The 18,183-nt window shown below is 28.9% G+C and overlaps 1 protein-coding gene across 3 annotated transcripts in view; it reads left to right on the top strand.

Moving 5' to 3' along the window:
* The window catches only part of LOC129963368 (clotting factor B-like), a 109,701-nt gene that overhangs the window by 82,221 nt on the left and 9,297 nt on the right, over nucleotides 1-18,183 (top strand). For all 3 annotated transcript variants that reach the window (XM_056077702.1, XM_056077704.1, XM_056077703.1), the window contains 2 exons: nucleotides 16,163-16,427; nucleotides 17,573-17,646. In XM_056077702.1, coding sequence (XP_055933677.1) covers nucleotides 16,163-16,427; nucleotides 17,573-17,646 — 339 coding nt within the window. The remainder of the gene's footprint in view (nucleotides 1-16,162; nucleotides 16,428-17,572; nucleotides 17,647-18,183) is intronic.

Raw genomic sequence — 18,183 nt, 5'->3', positions numbered from 1 at the left:
TTTTTCTCAACAACTTCGAAGATTATTGAAGGGCAAAAAACTATTTTTATATCACTTTAAAATTTTAAAAGTGTACTGCTTAATAATATGAATTTTATTTCCGCACATTTTTAACTGTTTTTAATAAATTTTTAAAAACATTACGTTAAAACACTTTTATATTTTTGCTTTTACGTATACAAAGAGTAATCACCAAAAAATTCGAATTCGAGATTTTGGCCAGTCAGTCAAAGGCTATTTAATAGAGACAGTTGAAATTTTTAGGTTTTCAACTGTTTTATGCAAAATTTGTAGCTATATATCAAATTCTTACGAAATATCAATTTTGCATCTATCAAATTTCATTCCAAAGAAGTTTGTGCATCTTTTCGAATATAAGTTAACAAAATAACTACAAAACGAAGAAAGGTAGATGAATAATATTTGTTACATGCAAGATTTACAGATTTAGCATGTTAAATGTAGATAAATATCAAATTTGCAATTATCTAAGGATTGACCGTCTCTCGGCCTGTCATTTCACAAATATGTAAAGCGATAACTCAAGATGCTGTGACTTAAATATAGGAAATTAGGTAGAAAATTCTATAACAGCAATCGTAATTTTGAACCGATTAAATTTTAATTGTAATCGGTTAGAAAAAAAATCCAAAATACACATTTGGTTATATGGCACTTGTCTGTTAACCGCATCACAACGATTAATCGCCAAAGATCATATGCTAATAGGCTTTTTCGTAATTATAGTTCGCCAATGGTATGTGATTAATATTATATATATATTAGAGAGAGTATGCGAGAAAGTTTTGGGAAGACCACACCCAATGAATTAAATTGCTGAAGTTACACTCACACACATTATGAAGATATCAAACAAGTGTTTTGTGGGCATATTATCGCTTCTATCATAAGAACTCTTTGTTTCTTTATTTGTCATTCTGAAATGAGTCAACTAGTGCAATCGAATCCCTATATATCAATATTTTTTTTTATAGAACTACGATTATTATTTGAAAGGAAGTTTATATGTAGAATAAAATTTCCATTCAAAAAATTATTTACATATTGTATTTAACTTTATGAACTTCGTTCATAAGAAGGAAAATAAGTTAAATAATTACAAAAAATGTATACGTATTGTAAATGCCATAGAAATTCACAGAAAACCGGTCAATCGGTAAAGAAATGACAACTCATCTGTACTTGCTCTTGAATTATATTATTTTTATTTTCTGCTTAGCGAATCAGTTCCCTAACTTATAGCAATACTTTTCATTTAGCTTGTCTTTAGTTTCCTAACTATGAATAGGTCTTAAAACAAAAAACTTAAAAGTCTGAAAGAGAAGTTAAGATTAATAAAAATGAAAAATGTGTTCGAATATAAATTAAAATTTAGTTTCATTGTTTGTAAACGAACAGTAGTTTTTAATGTAAGTAAATTTTTTAAATCAATATATTTTTATATGGTTATTTAAATAAATTTATTTCTGAATTTAATTTTTAATTCTTTTTTAAAGTTAAAAAATTAGTACCGCATAATTGTTTTAATATAAAAAAATGATGAATTCTTTTTAATTTCTACATTACGAAAAATGAACCCTTCCGTACCTAGACATCCGGAGAGATCTAATCATCGCGACGACATAAACAGAAACTGAGGGAGGATAACTAACAGCCAACATCGCCCATTTTCCTACCCTCTTCTTTAGGAAGTACATTCCATCATCATAGGGGAGTAACTTATATAGGAAGGAATTAACAACAAAGTGGAGTACTGTGTTTACCATTTACTTATGCGATAACTTCTCGTCCACATGCTCATGGTCTCACCCTTCTTGATCGGATAATGTGTTTCTTTATATCGAAATTTCTATAAATCGAATATTTTACTAGAATAATATATTAGAATGTATAAAGAGAAATTGATATATTGAGATACAACTTTATTTTCTTTTAGACAGCAACTTTAGATAGCCATTTATTTTCTCAGCCAAAATAATGAAATTCAAAACTTTGTAATTCATTCGGTTTAAGAAAAGGAAATGTTACCGTAACAGATTTATATATAAAGAATTTCGAATCCTGTCGACTAAATAATCTATAACATTATTTTGGTTGAAGCAGAGTGCAGGTTTGAAGACATAGACGAGACGTTGTATTTTTTATTCTCTTTAATATCCATCTCGGGAAAGCAAATTATTTACAAGACGCAGTGCGGCACAAAAGCAGAAGTAAGAAAGAAAAGGCCTAAACAAATGATCACTAGTCTTATATAACATGGGATTTGCGGCCACGCGCCAATTCAATACATGTGTTGACCTTTGACACTTTTTCAAGGGCACCGAAGGGTTCACTTTCATTTGAGACGAAGTGCTGATGGCGCTTTAGTTTTACAAAGGAATTAATTAAACCGAACGTGGAATTGGAGCGCGAAATAAAAGAATATTTTAGATTGAAGTTACGATGGGCTAAGTTAAGATAAAGTTTTGGATTAAATTAAGAGTTTAAAATATCATATATATATAAAGTAACATATAGCAATGACTTTGTAATTTAATTTACAAAATCGACACCCGACTACATTTAAAATTCCTTTTGCATATGGGCTTGATGCATGTTGGATCTGCTGCCATGAGGGAAAACTTTTTACTTAAAAGCTATTGCATAGCAGGCTTTTGGCTACTAATGAAATAACGTAATTACTTCTTAGATATTAAAAACTCCGTAAGAAAGAGATTTTTTTTCTCGAAATTTTAAATAAGTATTAATTAAATAGTCATAAAAATTTTAATATTTTCTCTCAAAAGCTTCAGAGAATGTTATTGCTCAAAAATCATTTTTACTCTACTTTAAAACAGGAAAACCAATGTTTCAGTAATACCACTTTTTTTTATTTCCGAATAATATTTTTTCTAACTAATAAATATTTTTAAGTATATTTTACAATAATATTTTTATTGTTCCAATTATTAGATTTATATTCAACATGCTATGCGATGGCTTTTAATATAATTTTGTGGTGCAAATTATCGCTTCTATATAATTAAAAGCAAATTTTAAAAATAAAATGAAAATAGAAGCATCAATCCTAAGACAATTCCTGGATTCTATGTGGTGGGTTAAGAGTTCAAATCATCTTTATTTATTAATTTTTTAAGAAATAGAAATAAAAACTTGACAGTCATGAAATGTGAATTCTAACAGTTTTCGGAGAAAATATGCGTATAATCTCATCTTTTTTTTAAAGAAGCATCAATTCGAATCGAATGATTCATAAGTAGATTCATCAAGCGTTTTAGTAAGTTATAAAAAAAATCTAGAACATCTTAAATAGAATATTGCCAAAAACAAACTTAGTCGAAGAAAGTTCCGACTCTCTACAATTCCTTGAAATAAAGAAAGATGGAAAAACTTATCAAGATAAAGAAAATTTACTATAATAAAGGTGCAAATTATAAAAATAATGAAAAAAAATAAAATTTTATTTTTAAAAAGAAGTTTCTTTTCAATTTTCTGTCATGGATACGACTCTAACCCGGCTTAGTAGTTCTCTACTCACGAAAATTGCCCTGGCTCGCACGCACACACATACACGCACACGCACGCACGCACGCACGCATACACACACACACACACACACACACACACACACACACACACACACACACACACACACACACACACACAACAACAACAACAACTTCAACCGCAATGTTCTCTAAAAAAGAATTTCAATTGAATTACATGCTCATCATGTGGAATTTATAAAGATAAGTCATTTATTAGTTTACGAAGGTAAATTATTTTCTTAATGGCATGTTAATTATTCTGATTTTTCTTTAACTTGTGTGTTCATAATTTGAGATGCTGTACGCCATTTGGAATGTTTTGCATGCTGAAATTTCGCATGTGATTCGAGAAATTCCTAAACTGATATTTTATGCTTTATTCCTTTTATAAAAAATTAAGAATTCTAATAGCATAGTAGCAGAATGAGAAGATCTGTAGTCTATAGCTCAATGAGAAAATAGTTAATATCATAAAATGCAGAAAATATTAAATACGTTTACTGTCAACATTTTCAATAGAACATGCTAATGAGCTTTCTTTCTCATTTTTTTTCATTAATTTCCCACTTAAATATTAAATATAATAATAATTATCTGCAAGATTGATGTTAATATGAGCTCTATATTTTTACTATCATTTTCTTCAATTCTCTGAGGAGGAGGAGGAGAAAAAAAAAAAAAAAAAAAAAAAAAAAGAAGAAAAAAAAACGATCACCTGCTTGACGTATAATTATATATATGGCACACTTCACAATTGGCACAACTCATTCAAGCATGCAACGTTTTTCTGTTATCGTTAAATTAAGACGTATCTGTTTATTTTTGTTGAGGTCATTTTATCTCCCAAAAATTATCCTACAATTTGTACTAACTGAAAAATAGTTGATTGCTGATATTAGAGTAATTGAGCCCTTTTAGAGCAGTTTTTATGTAAATAAATAAAATTTAGCTCTCGGAAAAAATATTTTAAAATTGTTATCTAGTTTTTTGTGTGATAAGATGTTTGATTTCCCTCGTCTTTCTTCTTCACGTGAAATTAAAAGTGTAAGGAATATTTTTTACGATTAATTTCTGTAATCTAATTCTGTTGCAGTTGCATTAGCTCTACTATCTTCCCTTTTGATACAATAAATGGAGTTACCTTATTAACATCGAGATATATTTCCCATGATCCTTCGGGCTCATTATTACATTATATTCTAGTGAGTGTCGTGTAACTAGTGCCTGTTACGGCGCAACAAATTAGCCCTGTTGGTGTAAGATTTTCGAAAAAAAAAAAATGGACCAGTAATAAAGTTAGCAGTCATACCACACCAAACTGTAACAAACGTTGAATGCAAGGGTTTCCCAAAAAACAGTATACGGGTTGGATGAGCCTCATATCCTACAGCTATGGGTGTTCACTTGTCCGGATAAAGTAAAATGTGCTTCATCAGTCCACAAAATCTTTCGAATCCATGATTCGCCTTCGTCCATTTTGGAAAGTCAATTGTCAAGTTGGTAAAATCAATTCTTTGCTGTGGATCGTCTGGTTGCAAGTGCTGCAAAATTTAAATTTTATACAGATAGTGTCTTAAAATGTAGCGCGAGACTTTGCGTACGGTCGCCCATGGTTTTGATAAAGTCCTTACTACACTACTAGCGCTTACAGGTCACTAATCAACTAACCCTGAATCAATTGCTTCCCTAATCTCTTCCCCAACTTCCTGATTCACAGATCTTCTTCTTCTAGTCCCAGGGAGCACTCCGAATTCTCCTGTAGTTTAAAATTTATTAATCCTTTTCTTTAAGCCATTCACAGACATCGGTCCTTTTATCAAATCTTTAAGACGGCGATATTCTTCAAAGCAGCACTATAATTGCTATTCTTTTGGTAATAACATTTTACTAATAGAGCACGTTATACCTTTGACAAAGTCATGGCTATAGCTTAAAGATAAATGACTTTAATCATCATAATGATTTTAAAATTAAAGTGGTATTCATTTTGACATAGTACAGAGCAAAATCAACGTTTTAATATTCTACAGCGCCATCTATTGCAAAAAATGAGCTTTTTATTCTGTAATTCATTTCTCCATGTTGTAAATATAACATATACCAAATTTCTTCAACATACTACTAGTAGTTTTTCTTTTACAGTCCTTCAAACACTTGTTCTTTAATTAAAACCAACCCGTACTAATATTGAAAATATAAATCCATATCCTATCCTAAACTAAATTCGGCAATGGGTCAACTGTTTGTCTGTTTTTGCATTCTCAAGCATGCAAAACGCGATAATTCAAAAACGTAACAGCGTAGATAAATGAAATTTGTTATCATCTTGTTACTAAAAATGTAGCTTTGCGTCAAATTTTTGTTTTAGTTGGTCGAGAAAAAGGCTTCAAAATTACATTCTCGTTTTTTTTTTTTTTTCTTTCATTACATTCATTACTTCATGAGTGGGGCTCTGAATATAAAATAATGAGTATCCATGAAATTTACGGCCTTACTCAAGTTTCATTTTTTTTTTTGAGAGAGAGAGAGAGAGAGAGAGAGACCGGAACTAAAAAATAACACCTGCATTAACAATTATGCGAGAAAGTTTCTGGGAGACTATTCCCGATGGTTTTTAAAGAAAGTTGCGTTAGATGTAATATACCATTCATTAGAGAACTATAATCATTTATTGTTAAATTGAAGAACTTTGATTTATAAATTGTCAATGAATATAATGTATAACAATTTAAAAACTAAACTAGTTTCATAAAATGAATAAAATTGGAATAATAAGGTGTCTAAAGAAATCCTTAATGGATAATGTAATCTCAAATTAAAATGATCTAAAATATTGCCATTAATCAAACTTGAGGTAAGAAATGCTTTTGTTTTTATATAAAATAATTATTTATTTAAACTATAATTATTATAGCTTAAAATTTATATATGTAAATATTTATCATAATAAATATAATTATGTTTTTTGTTTATAAATTACTTTTAATGGACAAATTTTAAGAAGACTTTTTTTGTTTAATAATCATTAGAAAAATGATGCTTGTTACTAAAATTGGTATGAATAATTTCAGAAGTTTCATGGATGGTTGCGTTATAAATAAAAGGTCAGAAGATGCTTTAAAGATTGATACGAAGGAATTGAAACTCAACTTACGAGATTATTATGACTTTCTACCTTTATGATTCCAAAACAAATTATCCACAAAAAGATTCCACCAATAAAAATACTTGTAAATTAAAATCTTGATGCTCCCATTCAAATTATTGAAGCTTAATACTGAATGGTACAACAAAAACTAAATTAACTGCATCAAAATTATTAAAAAAAGAACGCAGAAGTAATTTTTTTAATAGTGAACATTTCTACATTCTATAAAAATAATCATATAAATGAAATTTTTCAAATTTCTATGCATAAATGTATAACTGTAATATATGAAGTAATAACTGTTTGAAGACAATGAAGATACTTTTAATTTCGTGACGTCGTTTTATTTCATTTTGAAGAAGCAAGCATATGTACAAGCGACGAGCACACAGAACGACACAGAAAGGAATGAGGGAAAAAGCTCTTGGACATTTTATCCTTGGTCTTATATAACCTATGATTTTGATAGGGAAAATACTTTTTTACAGTGCTAATGTATTATGAGATTTCGATAGGGATTTTCGTTATACGGGTGGACAAGGTAGGGGAAACACAGGGAGATTTTAAAAAAGAATTTGCTTGATCAGCGGTATGTTATCTCTTCACGCGTAGTGTGGGAAAGTTAGATTTTAGCTGATTCAACAATTTAACAAAGCTTCTCTTGAATTAATTAAGTAGAGACAGTGGAATTGGATCACGAAATAAGAGAATATTTTAGAATGAAGTTACTATGGGCTAAATTAAGATGAAGTTACTATGAAAATTAATTAAATTGACATTAGAGTTAAAATATCATTACATATATATATATATATATATATATGAACTGTGTAAAACTAGGTATGTTGCTCGATATATTGCATTTTAGGGGTGTCTTAATGTTTACTGGTAGGGTAAATATAGAATTCTAATTAAAGGATAGATTTTTTTTTCCAACTGGAGAGAAATTTTCTCTGACCAAAGTTGGTCCGTACTATACTTACTGTTTAAGAGTTTCCCGATCTTCTTCAGAATTCTTCGAAATCTTCAGAATTAGAAACTTATTCAGTTTCGGTATTTGAGAAAGTGCTTTCACTTCTCTTTACAAAGTGAAACTCTGTAAATTTATGTTTTCAAGTTAAATATATCGGTAATTTGAACTTTTTTATCTGAGCTCTTTAATTTTCTATTTAAATATTACTAGAATGTCAGCTATATATAATTTGAAATTAGTTTGCTTGTCAAAAGAAAAAAAATGCAAAAATAAGTTAATAAAAATAATTGTTTCTACTCTTATATTATTTTTATTAATTAATTTCGAGCCTTTTATCTTCTGCAATTCTAAGTGAATTTGGAGCTTTTAATTCACCCAAAAGCTTTATAGATATACGCCGCATTCTATTAAAAAAAGTAATAAAAAATATCTCATTTCTTGAAAAACCTTATATATGGATTGCACTGTTTTATTTTGCAATTTCATTGAAAAATAAGCGTTTTCAAAGTGCTGTAAACTATTTGCATATTGATTTTTATTTAATTAAAGTTGATACATTTTAAACTATTAAAAATGCTAATAATAATTATTATTATTTTATTTATGAGCATTTCTTTTTATAAATTATTCATTTAAAATTATTAAATATTGAAATTAAATTTTTACCATTAATTTTATTTGGCAGATTGTCACTTTTTCTTGCTGCACTCATTTTTAAATTTGGCTTTCTTAATTCCAAATTTTGAATAAATAGAATTTATATAGTGGCCTTGTAAATTTCGATTTCGAAGATTTCGCTGTTATGGATTATGACGAACACATTTCGTGCCATCGTATATAACTTAAACAATCTGAAAATATATATATATATATATAAGTTAGATAATTTCTAATTTTATTCACTGCTTAAAAGTTTAATAGTTTCTCAATCTTTCTTGTTTCTTAATTTTGAGAATTGCATATTTCCTCAAAATGTAATTCTATGAATGAAAAATCTCACTTCAATTGTTTTCGCTCCTCCGTAAAAACTTTTAACCACGCCCTTTCTTGTTTGTTTGTTTGTTTGGTAATTCTCATTGTAAAAACTTCTATTGTACACAAATATTGAAAGTGAAATCTCCATTTAGCTTTATTATAAATTTATGAAAGTGTATCTGTCAGTACAAGCTCATTTCCTGTAACAGTAAAAGTACATATTCTATGGACCACTTGTGGTCTATGTTGTTAAAAACGAAAATGGCACAGCTTCATTGAATTGCTGGTCCCGTATTTAAATTATGAGGCTCGGCACCGTTGACAGACAGATCTGAAAATGTGACACATCAATGAACACTTTCGGGGGGAACGCTGTGCTGACCCAAAAAATGCCAGTGGATACATTTTCGCCTCTTTTTTGCATGGAACAACAATACAACATCGCAAGATGCCTCCATCGAGGCGAAACGGGATCGTTTAATTCGTGCCACCCTCGAGTTAATTACATCAGCGAGCTTAAAGCTTTTTCTTCCGCTTTCCTTAATCGATGGCGGGATTTAATTTTGCACTTTCTTTGTGGAAAAAAAATTCTCTTGGACTTAACACATAGAGGTCAGTGTTTCAAGAACAATGAATATGAGAGTAACTACTGTTTACTATTTTACAATTTGCTTACATCATTTTATCAAATGTCATAATATATTTAAGAATCAGAAATTTGCAATTTCAATTTAGCTTTCATAATAATGTTGAAATAGGAAGTTATTTCTTCACTCTTTATAGCATAAACAACCCCCTATTGGCATAAGATATTGTTCAATGTTCTAAACGTCGGATAATATCATAACAATGGTTTCGGGAATTTTGTATTAATGGGAACCTTCCTGGTTTAACCCTTTATAGGGCCATGGGAAGCATGCTTCCCACCAAATTTATCAATCTTTGTATGAAATTATGTAGGTTGGCATAAGTTCTGACAAATTTTTTAAGTCAGAAACTTAGATGCTTCAGTTCTTTATCTCAGACAAAATGATGTGTCTTGATTTGTTACTTAATTATTAATTAACCAAATTAATTAATTAATCAATCAAATTAAAGCTAAATGAATCTCTTTTCTTATTCTAATTTCAAGCCTAAAAATATTTTAACATAATATGACTAGAAAAAATGGCCCTTTAGAGGGTTAATATGGTTTAATTATATTAATTTCTCATCTTGAAATAATACAAGAATAATTTTGAAACGACTTTGTAATTTTGAATCTTGACCAAAAGACTAATATAAGCCGGAAAAACATCTAATATTCTGCACTTCAAATTAGCGAGTAATTTTGAAACTTGATAGGAAAACGAATTACATACCAACACACCCTCTAAAATGTTGCACATCAAAATAGTGAATAGGATAATCTTCGAATCAAATTATATACCCCAGGTCTATTTACAAAGTAAATCTTAAATATAGTTGATCTTTGATGATTGGATTTGGAATCCTACCTGAATGACTGGAATCCAATTATGTTGATAAAATCTTACCACCTAAACATCGCTATTTTTACAACTGCTGCATCAAATCATAAGTAAATTTTGAAAAATCTGCTTGTGCAGTTTCTATAAGAAGAGACTTCTCAATAAAAAGAGCTGGTGATGGATCCTCTGCCAGAAAACCGCATCTTCTGCACCATGTTATATGCGTCTTAGACATTCTTTAGACATCTTCCTTGTTAAGTGTAGCGGTTCGTCATTCAGATTTTGTGTTTTTAGATCTTAGGTCATTTAGCAGATTTCTTTTGGTAATCCATAAGCAGAAAATCGTATTATTAAAATATTGTAACAGTCATAAATGTTTTTTTCAAACCATACCTATAGAATATTTTTTTAAAACTTTGTTTTTTAAAATTTTGTATTTAAGATTTTGTATTTTTTTAAGTAGTCAGATTTCATTATTCAGATTTTGTGTTTTTAGATCTTAGGTCATTTAGCAGATTTCTTTTGGTAATCCATAAGCAGAAAATCGTATTATTTAAATATTGTAACAGTCATAAATGTTTTTTTCAAACCATACCTATAGAATATTTTTTTAAAACTTTGTTTTTTAAAATTTTGTATTTAAGATTTTGTATTTTTTTAAGTAGTCAGATTTCATTATTCAGATTTTGTGTTTTTAGATCTTAGGTCATTTAGCAGATTTCTTTTGGTAATCCATAAGCAGAAAATCGTATTATTTAAATATTGTAACAGTCATAAATGTTTTTTTCAAACCATACCTATAGAATATTTTTTTAAAACTTTGTTTTTTAAAATTTTGTATTTAAGATTTTGTATTTTTTTAAGTAGTTATTTTTTCTAAAAATTGAAAAAAAAAAAAAAAAATGAACATTTGATGAGCAAAAATTTTTTGAAATGAATACAAATACATTCCAAAAAGAAAAATCTATTATTCTGTAGATTGAATGGGTTTCTGTAGTTGTTGGGCTCTTATATTCTGTTTTTTTTTTCTGCTCCAGAAAAGATTCTTCTAAATTATTTTGGAAGATTTATTGTTTTTCAACTTGAATTTAATTATTTCATTTTAAAAGTAATTCAAATTTTTCATTACTTAATTAAAAAAATACATAATGTTTTAATCTGCCAGTTTTTGGCACAGATTTATTATCAAAGTAAAAAAAAACTTCAATTACTTAACATTTTTTCAATTCAATCCTTCAATTAAACATCCATTATGTCAGCTTAATGCTGAAATTAAGTAAATAAGTTTCTAGAGCATTTAAAGACAAAGAGTTATTGCCGTAAAATAATACAAAATAATAACAAAAGTACATTATAATAGCCACTAAAAGGGTGAATTATTATCATCTGTCTGTCACTAATACTTTAAATGGCAAAGGAATTATAAGATTAGCAAGCCAGTATTAAAGTAAACCAAAGATTACATTAAAAAGTTAATTTATTTGATTTTTAATGCTATATTTAATAAATCAATTAAATTGCATTATTTTCTGCATCTCCTTTTCGATCTAAGTATACATATATTGTAAATCTATTCATACCAGATGAGTAGGGATTGCAATACCGGGATACCGGGATACCGAATACCGGTATTTTTAGCCATTTGTACAATTTTGTAATACCGGTATTCACAAGTTTGAATACCGGTTTTTCGGTATTTGCTAGAAATTTTTAAAATTGTCTCCACTATATGTTCAGGTATCACGAACATAGCAATATAGTATACGTTTTTGTTTTTATGTCTCCCTAACAGGCGAAATTAATTAGCTAATTAATGGCTTAAATCTAAATTAGCGAAACATGGATTATCCCTGAAACAAAATATAGTATCCATAACGACTGATGGAGCAACAATTATGAAAAAAGTTGGAAAGTTGATTGGTGCAAATCAGCAGTTGTGCTATGCACATGAAATTCAATTAGGAGTAATAGATGTATTATACCAAAAATATAAAGAACAGAAGAATCCAAATACTGTGGATATAGAAACTTCGGATTCCGACTTTGAAGAGAGTGAGAGTGATACTGACAATGAAGATAATGGCCAATGTAATTGTTGAAGAAGATATTGCTACGGAGGATGAAATATTAACCTATCAAGAATTGCTTCCTATAATTTATAAAGTTCGAAAAATAGTTAAAATATTGAAACGTTCCCCTATAAAAAGGATATATTACTAAAATATATACTAACTGAATATAAAATAGAATATATGTTAATATTAGATTCTAAAATACGTTGGAAGAGTTTACTCCTAAGGATGGAACGATTTTTGAAACTGGGAAATCCAATCCAAAAAGCAATAATTGACTTAAACCTGTAAATTAATTTTTCAGATAGGGAATTCGACTTAATATCCAGAACTATATCAGCTCTACTTCCAATAAAACTGACTATTGAGGCATTATGTCGGAGAGATCTCTAATTTATTAACAGCTAATGCAACAGTAAATTTCATGTTGCAGTCACTGAAAGAACAGCATACATTAGTATCTGAAGAATTATATATTACATTGAAAAATCGCACAAAAGAAAGGCATACCGAAATAGAAAATGTCTTATGGTATTTACATAATTCTAATGATTTTAAAAATGAAAATGAAAAGAAGAAAAGAAAATAACCAATTCAAATTTGTTTAAGTTAGAATAAAGTTTCTTAAAATTTTTTTCCCACAAACCTATCCACATTCAGAATTTGGTTCAATTATCGAAGATTATGATGTCACTACTGTCAATGGTGAAAAGGAATTGTGTCTTGAACAAAAATTAGAATTAGCGATAAATAAAAAAATTTCAACGAACCAAAATACAATACAGAAATCAGCTATATCCAAAACCATCCGACGAGAAATCGATTTATTTGAAGATGAGTGATTTGGAGGTAAATACTTAGAAAAAGTATATCGTTCATTGCTAACAGTACCACTAACTATCATAGATGCCGAAAGAGCGTTTTTGACAGCTGGTAATTTTTACACAAAATTACTTTTCTGGTTTAATGATAGTACAATTGATTCATTATGTTTTTTAGATCATATTTCAAAAATTTGTAATAGTACCACAAACTGAATAGTTATATTTACACTTTTTTTGTGATTTAAATACTTAATTACTTAAATACTTTAATTACTTTTTTTGTGATTATATACTGTTATAATTTATAAGTTACAAATTATTTTTTGTGATATTTACACTCTCTAACAAAACTGGCTAATAAAAAAAAAAGAAACACCTGTGTTTTCTTTCTTTTTTCAAAATTTCTAATACCGGTATTAAAACCGGTATCCCGGTATTAATATTTAAAAAATACCGAATACCGGTATTGAAATTTTGGTCCGGTATTGCAATCCCTACAGATGAGGTAGAAATAGCTATAGCTTTATAATATGTGTGAGGCATTTTTGATACCTAAAAGATTTTGTCTGAACTTAACTCATTTTACATAGTATCCATAGTATTTGGCAGCGTCATTTTAATTTTAATCAAATTAGAGAATACAGATATATATATATAAAAAGAAAAGCGAAATCTTCATCCAAGTTTTCATATTGAATTGTGTTTGCAAGGTTGCATTTTACTATAGATCCTTGTAGTGATTGGTTCTTAAAATAATTGCACGTTTCAAGGATTATTTATAGATTCTAATATTTATTTTGTAGAGAATATAATTCAAATACAATATGATCCCAATTAAATAGGAATTTATTTATTTTAATTCAGTTCTGATTCTAAAGATGTCCAGAATTTTAATACTCGAGATATTGCAAGAAATGAATAAAATAAATGAAGAGTACTTAGAAATGCATAGAAGTTCTTAATCTAAAAGTGAAAATAAATCTGTTGGAAAAAAAACCCTGTAAAATCAATATAAAATGATAAATTATACATTAACGTATCAATAAGACATAAAGATCACTTCGACATATTATTTGGCTTTCAGATGTATTTGAATGATTGGCTCTCGATTATCCATGATAATGAATAGTAATAATAGGTCAGTTAATAATAGTAAGGTCAGTTAAAAACTATTATCATCGGGTCTTGCAGTCACTCTTTCGGTATGAGGCAAATAATTTCACATCGTTGTATTCTCCGGAGAAATGAGAACGCGCTTTCTTATTCCACGACTTCCTCATCCTTTATTTCAAGTGCCCTTAGGAAAGATTTAACATATTAATGAATGAAATACTCTATTAACTGACAAATTTGTATTTCCGCTGTTTCCATAATTATTTGCACTCAAATTGCAGAGTTGCCAAAAATCTCGTTTGGGACAAAAGCAGAAAAATCTGTAGAAATACTTTTAATGTTTAGAAATTTCTGTTAGATTATTTTTAAAAGATTGGGGAAAGTTATTTGCATGTACTTTTCTAAGTGTTAATCTAATTTTTTTGATTTTCATGGAAGTATAATCTCTATAAATAATTTCTCTAAAGTTAGAACAGAACCATATAGGTCAGACTCTTTGATAGATTGGTAGAAAATTCTTGTTACTTAAGCGTTTTGCAAAAACTTATTTTAAGTGTCTTGTAATAGTTAATGTGTTGAATACCAAAAGGATTCTAAAACATTAATTTATTTTTCCTTAGAAATGAAAACAAACCTCTTAATTTAAAAAAATTCCCCGAATTTGAGAGTAATTATAATAATCAAACACTTGCAGAATCCAAGGTTTCCATCGTTAATATTTAATAAGCACAGCTCAAAATTAGCTTTATATGGAACAAATGTCTATGTAAATATAATTTAAACAAATATAAACATTGTTTTGATTAAAACTAGGAGAAATGAAACAAATCGTCGTTTAACAATCAATAGCAGTTATTTTAATTTTCCAAGTTTTACAATAGCAAGGCAAATCTGAATCTGTCGAAACCAATAAAGAATATTTTCGGGTTATTTTTGACATTTAGCATAAACATTAAAACGTATTTCTTAACCAGATGCGAAAAAAAAAATTGGAAGTATTCATTATTGAGTGCGAGAAATTTAATTTTTTCTTCCTAGAACTTAAAAAAATTTAAAATATGAGTTAAGTGATGCTGGTTACTTACCGTCGAATTGTTAATTTTAAAGATTTTGTTATTACTTAATAAGTAGGTTCACAATACAATGATCATTATTAGCTTAAAACAATGGCTATTTCAAAGTTTCTTGAGGAGCAGCACTGAGATTTTTTTATGCTTCTCAGAATGTACTTACTCCTTCATTCCTTTTTTTTTTTCTTTTTTTCCTTCATATGCAGAAGTTTTCAGTTCCGGTCCCTTTTTAAAAAATTCATTTAACTTCTTATACATAAAAGGTGTCTCATATTCTTCTTCTCCATAGCTTCTGCCTTTATTGTCCAATGTTACTAAATCATACAAAACTACATTTGTAATTTTTGGATCAATACTATGGTATCACCGACTTATCGGAAAAAACATTCACCCAGCCAATTCTTTTTGCGATTATTATAATCTCTTAAGTTTCATTTGTAATCGATAGGATTCCTTTTAAACTGCTAACAACTTCTGTCGATGCATTTTTTAATTCATATTCGATGAGATATGAATTAAACAACATCAAGGACTGATTATAACTGGCGTAAGTTATATAACGGAATTTTTAATTAAGAAGGTTATTTAATTTTAAATATTCAAAATAGTGCTTGAAGAAATTTTTTTAAAAAATCAGAAAAAATTAATTAGTTAATAAGTAATTTTTTCTTTGATGAACAATATGAATCATATGTGTATTTTATTTTAATCGCAGTACTGTCTTTTATAAAGACAAATGCGCAATTGTTCTCTGAGGTGCAAGTTCAACACATTTTTTTTAATTGTGGCAAAATCGAACCCGTTTTTATTTGAAGTCCAAGCATTCGATTTATTACTTAACAAAAGTTCAAAGCATTCAAACCTGAAGCATAACAAAAATATATGCATTCACGAATGAATTCGAATATTTTGATATCTCTTAGATTTTAACAATCTTTTTTTCATGCAGCCTGTCACCACAGTTGCACCAGCAAGCTCATCAAATTCCACCGAGCCCACCACCACCACCACAACGCCTGCACCCACGACCACCCCACCGACGACCAATTCATCCGACTACAACGGGGACGCCATGGACACCTTCATCTCCGGTATCATCGAATCTCCCCCCATGCACTACATCTCCTACAGCAGGCCTGACAGTATCATGAGCTACAAGCCCTTCGATAACCAGCCATTTGACTTGACCCCTTCCCACTCGGAACCATCTGCAAGTAAGAATCACTTCTACATTTGCGACTAGGATGTCGAATTTCCAAATTAATTTTTTAATTAAATATTCTGTAATGTGCTTTTCCAGTAAAGAAAAACTGCTCTGAGCTGCCGGTTAAACCATGAGTATTACGATTCATACTTCAGAAGTTGCCATATAAGTAAACATATTCTTACTTTTGCTTCCTTAGTGAGGACATAAAAGAGTTTAAGGGATTAGGATAAGGATAAGATTTAAAGGATCACGTTAAGGTTTAAGGATGAGGAATATAATGGTTTTATAATAAGAGTTTGTGGTCAAATTAACTCTGTTCCGTTGACAGAAAATATTCCTTCTGAAACAATTGAACGATATTTGGTGAATACAGCTGGGTTTCAGCCACTAATATTAGGCTCTTACTTTCACTTTCTCCCTATGTAGTTGTGATGACAGACATTCAGATCATTTTGGATACTTAGGTAGGTTGGAGGCAACTATAATTTTTTAAGAGATTCTGGCCCCTTTTAACTGTCTTTTTTCTTACTCCACTATATTTATAGAATTTCTTTATCTATAAATATAGTGTTAAAATAGCCCCCCCCGGAAATGGTCATTAGAATCTTTTTGAAATGTTTTAGTATTTGACTCTTTTTTTCTATCATTCAGCTGAAAAATTAGTCAAGTACTAATTTCACGAGAATCTAAGAATGAATTCCTGTCTAATCATTCCAATTTATTTATTTATACTAGGTATTCAAAAAAGGATTGTTTGTTTTTATAATGAAATAGCCAGCATATTATGACAATTAATTTATTTTCACAAGTTAGATTTTTAACGAGTTAGGGCACGGATAATTATTATGACACTTCAATATATTAATATTTGGAGCCACTCCAGCTTCAAATAGTATTAATTATTTAAAGATTTCAGAAAATTACTAAAAAAAAGTTCTCAGTTATAAAGTTGTCATCCGGAATATCATTTGCGTTTGAACAAGTAGTAACGCTTGGAAGTTCGGAAATTTTGTATACATGAACTCCATTGAAATTTTTGCACATCATCCTATATTACATTTTTTATTTACTTTTGGATAATTAATATGTAATATGGCACCAATACATAAATAAATGATCAAATTGAAATATAAAATTGCATTGTTTTCACAGGATGCGGAATTGGAGGGAGAAACGCAAGGGTAGTTGGAGGACATGAAAGCTACCCTGGACAGTGGCCATGGATGGTAAGCAGGCATATATATGTAAAAATATATATATAACATAATATCACCAATCTTATCAAAACATTGTTTTCTTCGATTCGTTTTTAATTGATAGCACTAAATACGAATTAACTCGTGTTTCTTTGTAATATTTTATTATGTTTTTATGCCTTATAGGCACAAGTTATTTCTTGACTTTGCGTTAAATTCCTAATTGCTCAGCAATATTTTAATATAGAATTCAACTTTAATTCATATTAATATGTTGTATTATATTAAAAAAAAGAAAATTTATTAATAGTGGAGTCAAACGTAGGTGAACTTTAATGCAAGCAGTTATGCTTAAACTTTCTAGCTAAAAATGAAGAGATAAACTGTTTTCTTATTCATAATGAATGATTTTTTCTCTGGTGAATTTCTAAAAAAAAGAGATCATTCGCTGTTATTAAAGCATTTTATGTGCCACACTCTTAGCCAACATGTTATACAATATTGTACTATGCTATCTAACGATATAGAATATTATGCGATTGCAATAGTATACAATATTGCGAACAT

The sequence above is a fragment of the Argiope bruennichi genome, chromosome 3 (assembly GCF_947563725.1).
Source record: "Argiope bruennichi chromosome 3, qqArgBrue1.1, whole genome shotgun sequence".
NCBI classification, from domain to species: domain Eukaryota; kingdom Metazoa; phylum Arthropoda; class Arachnida; order Araneae; family Araneidae; genus Argiope; species Argiope bruennichi.
This window is presented reverse-complemented; position numbering and strand designations above follow the sequence as displayed.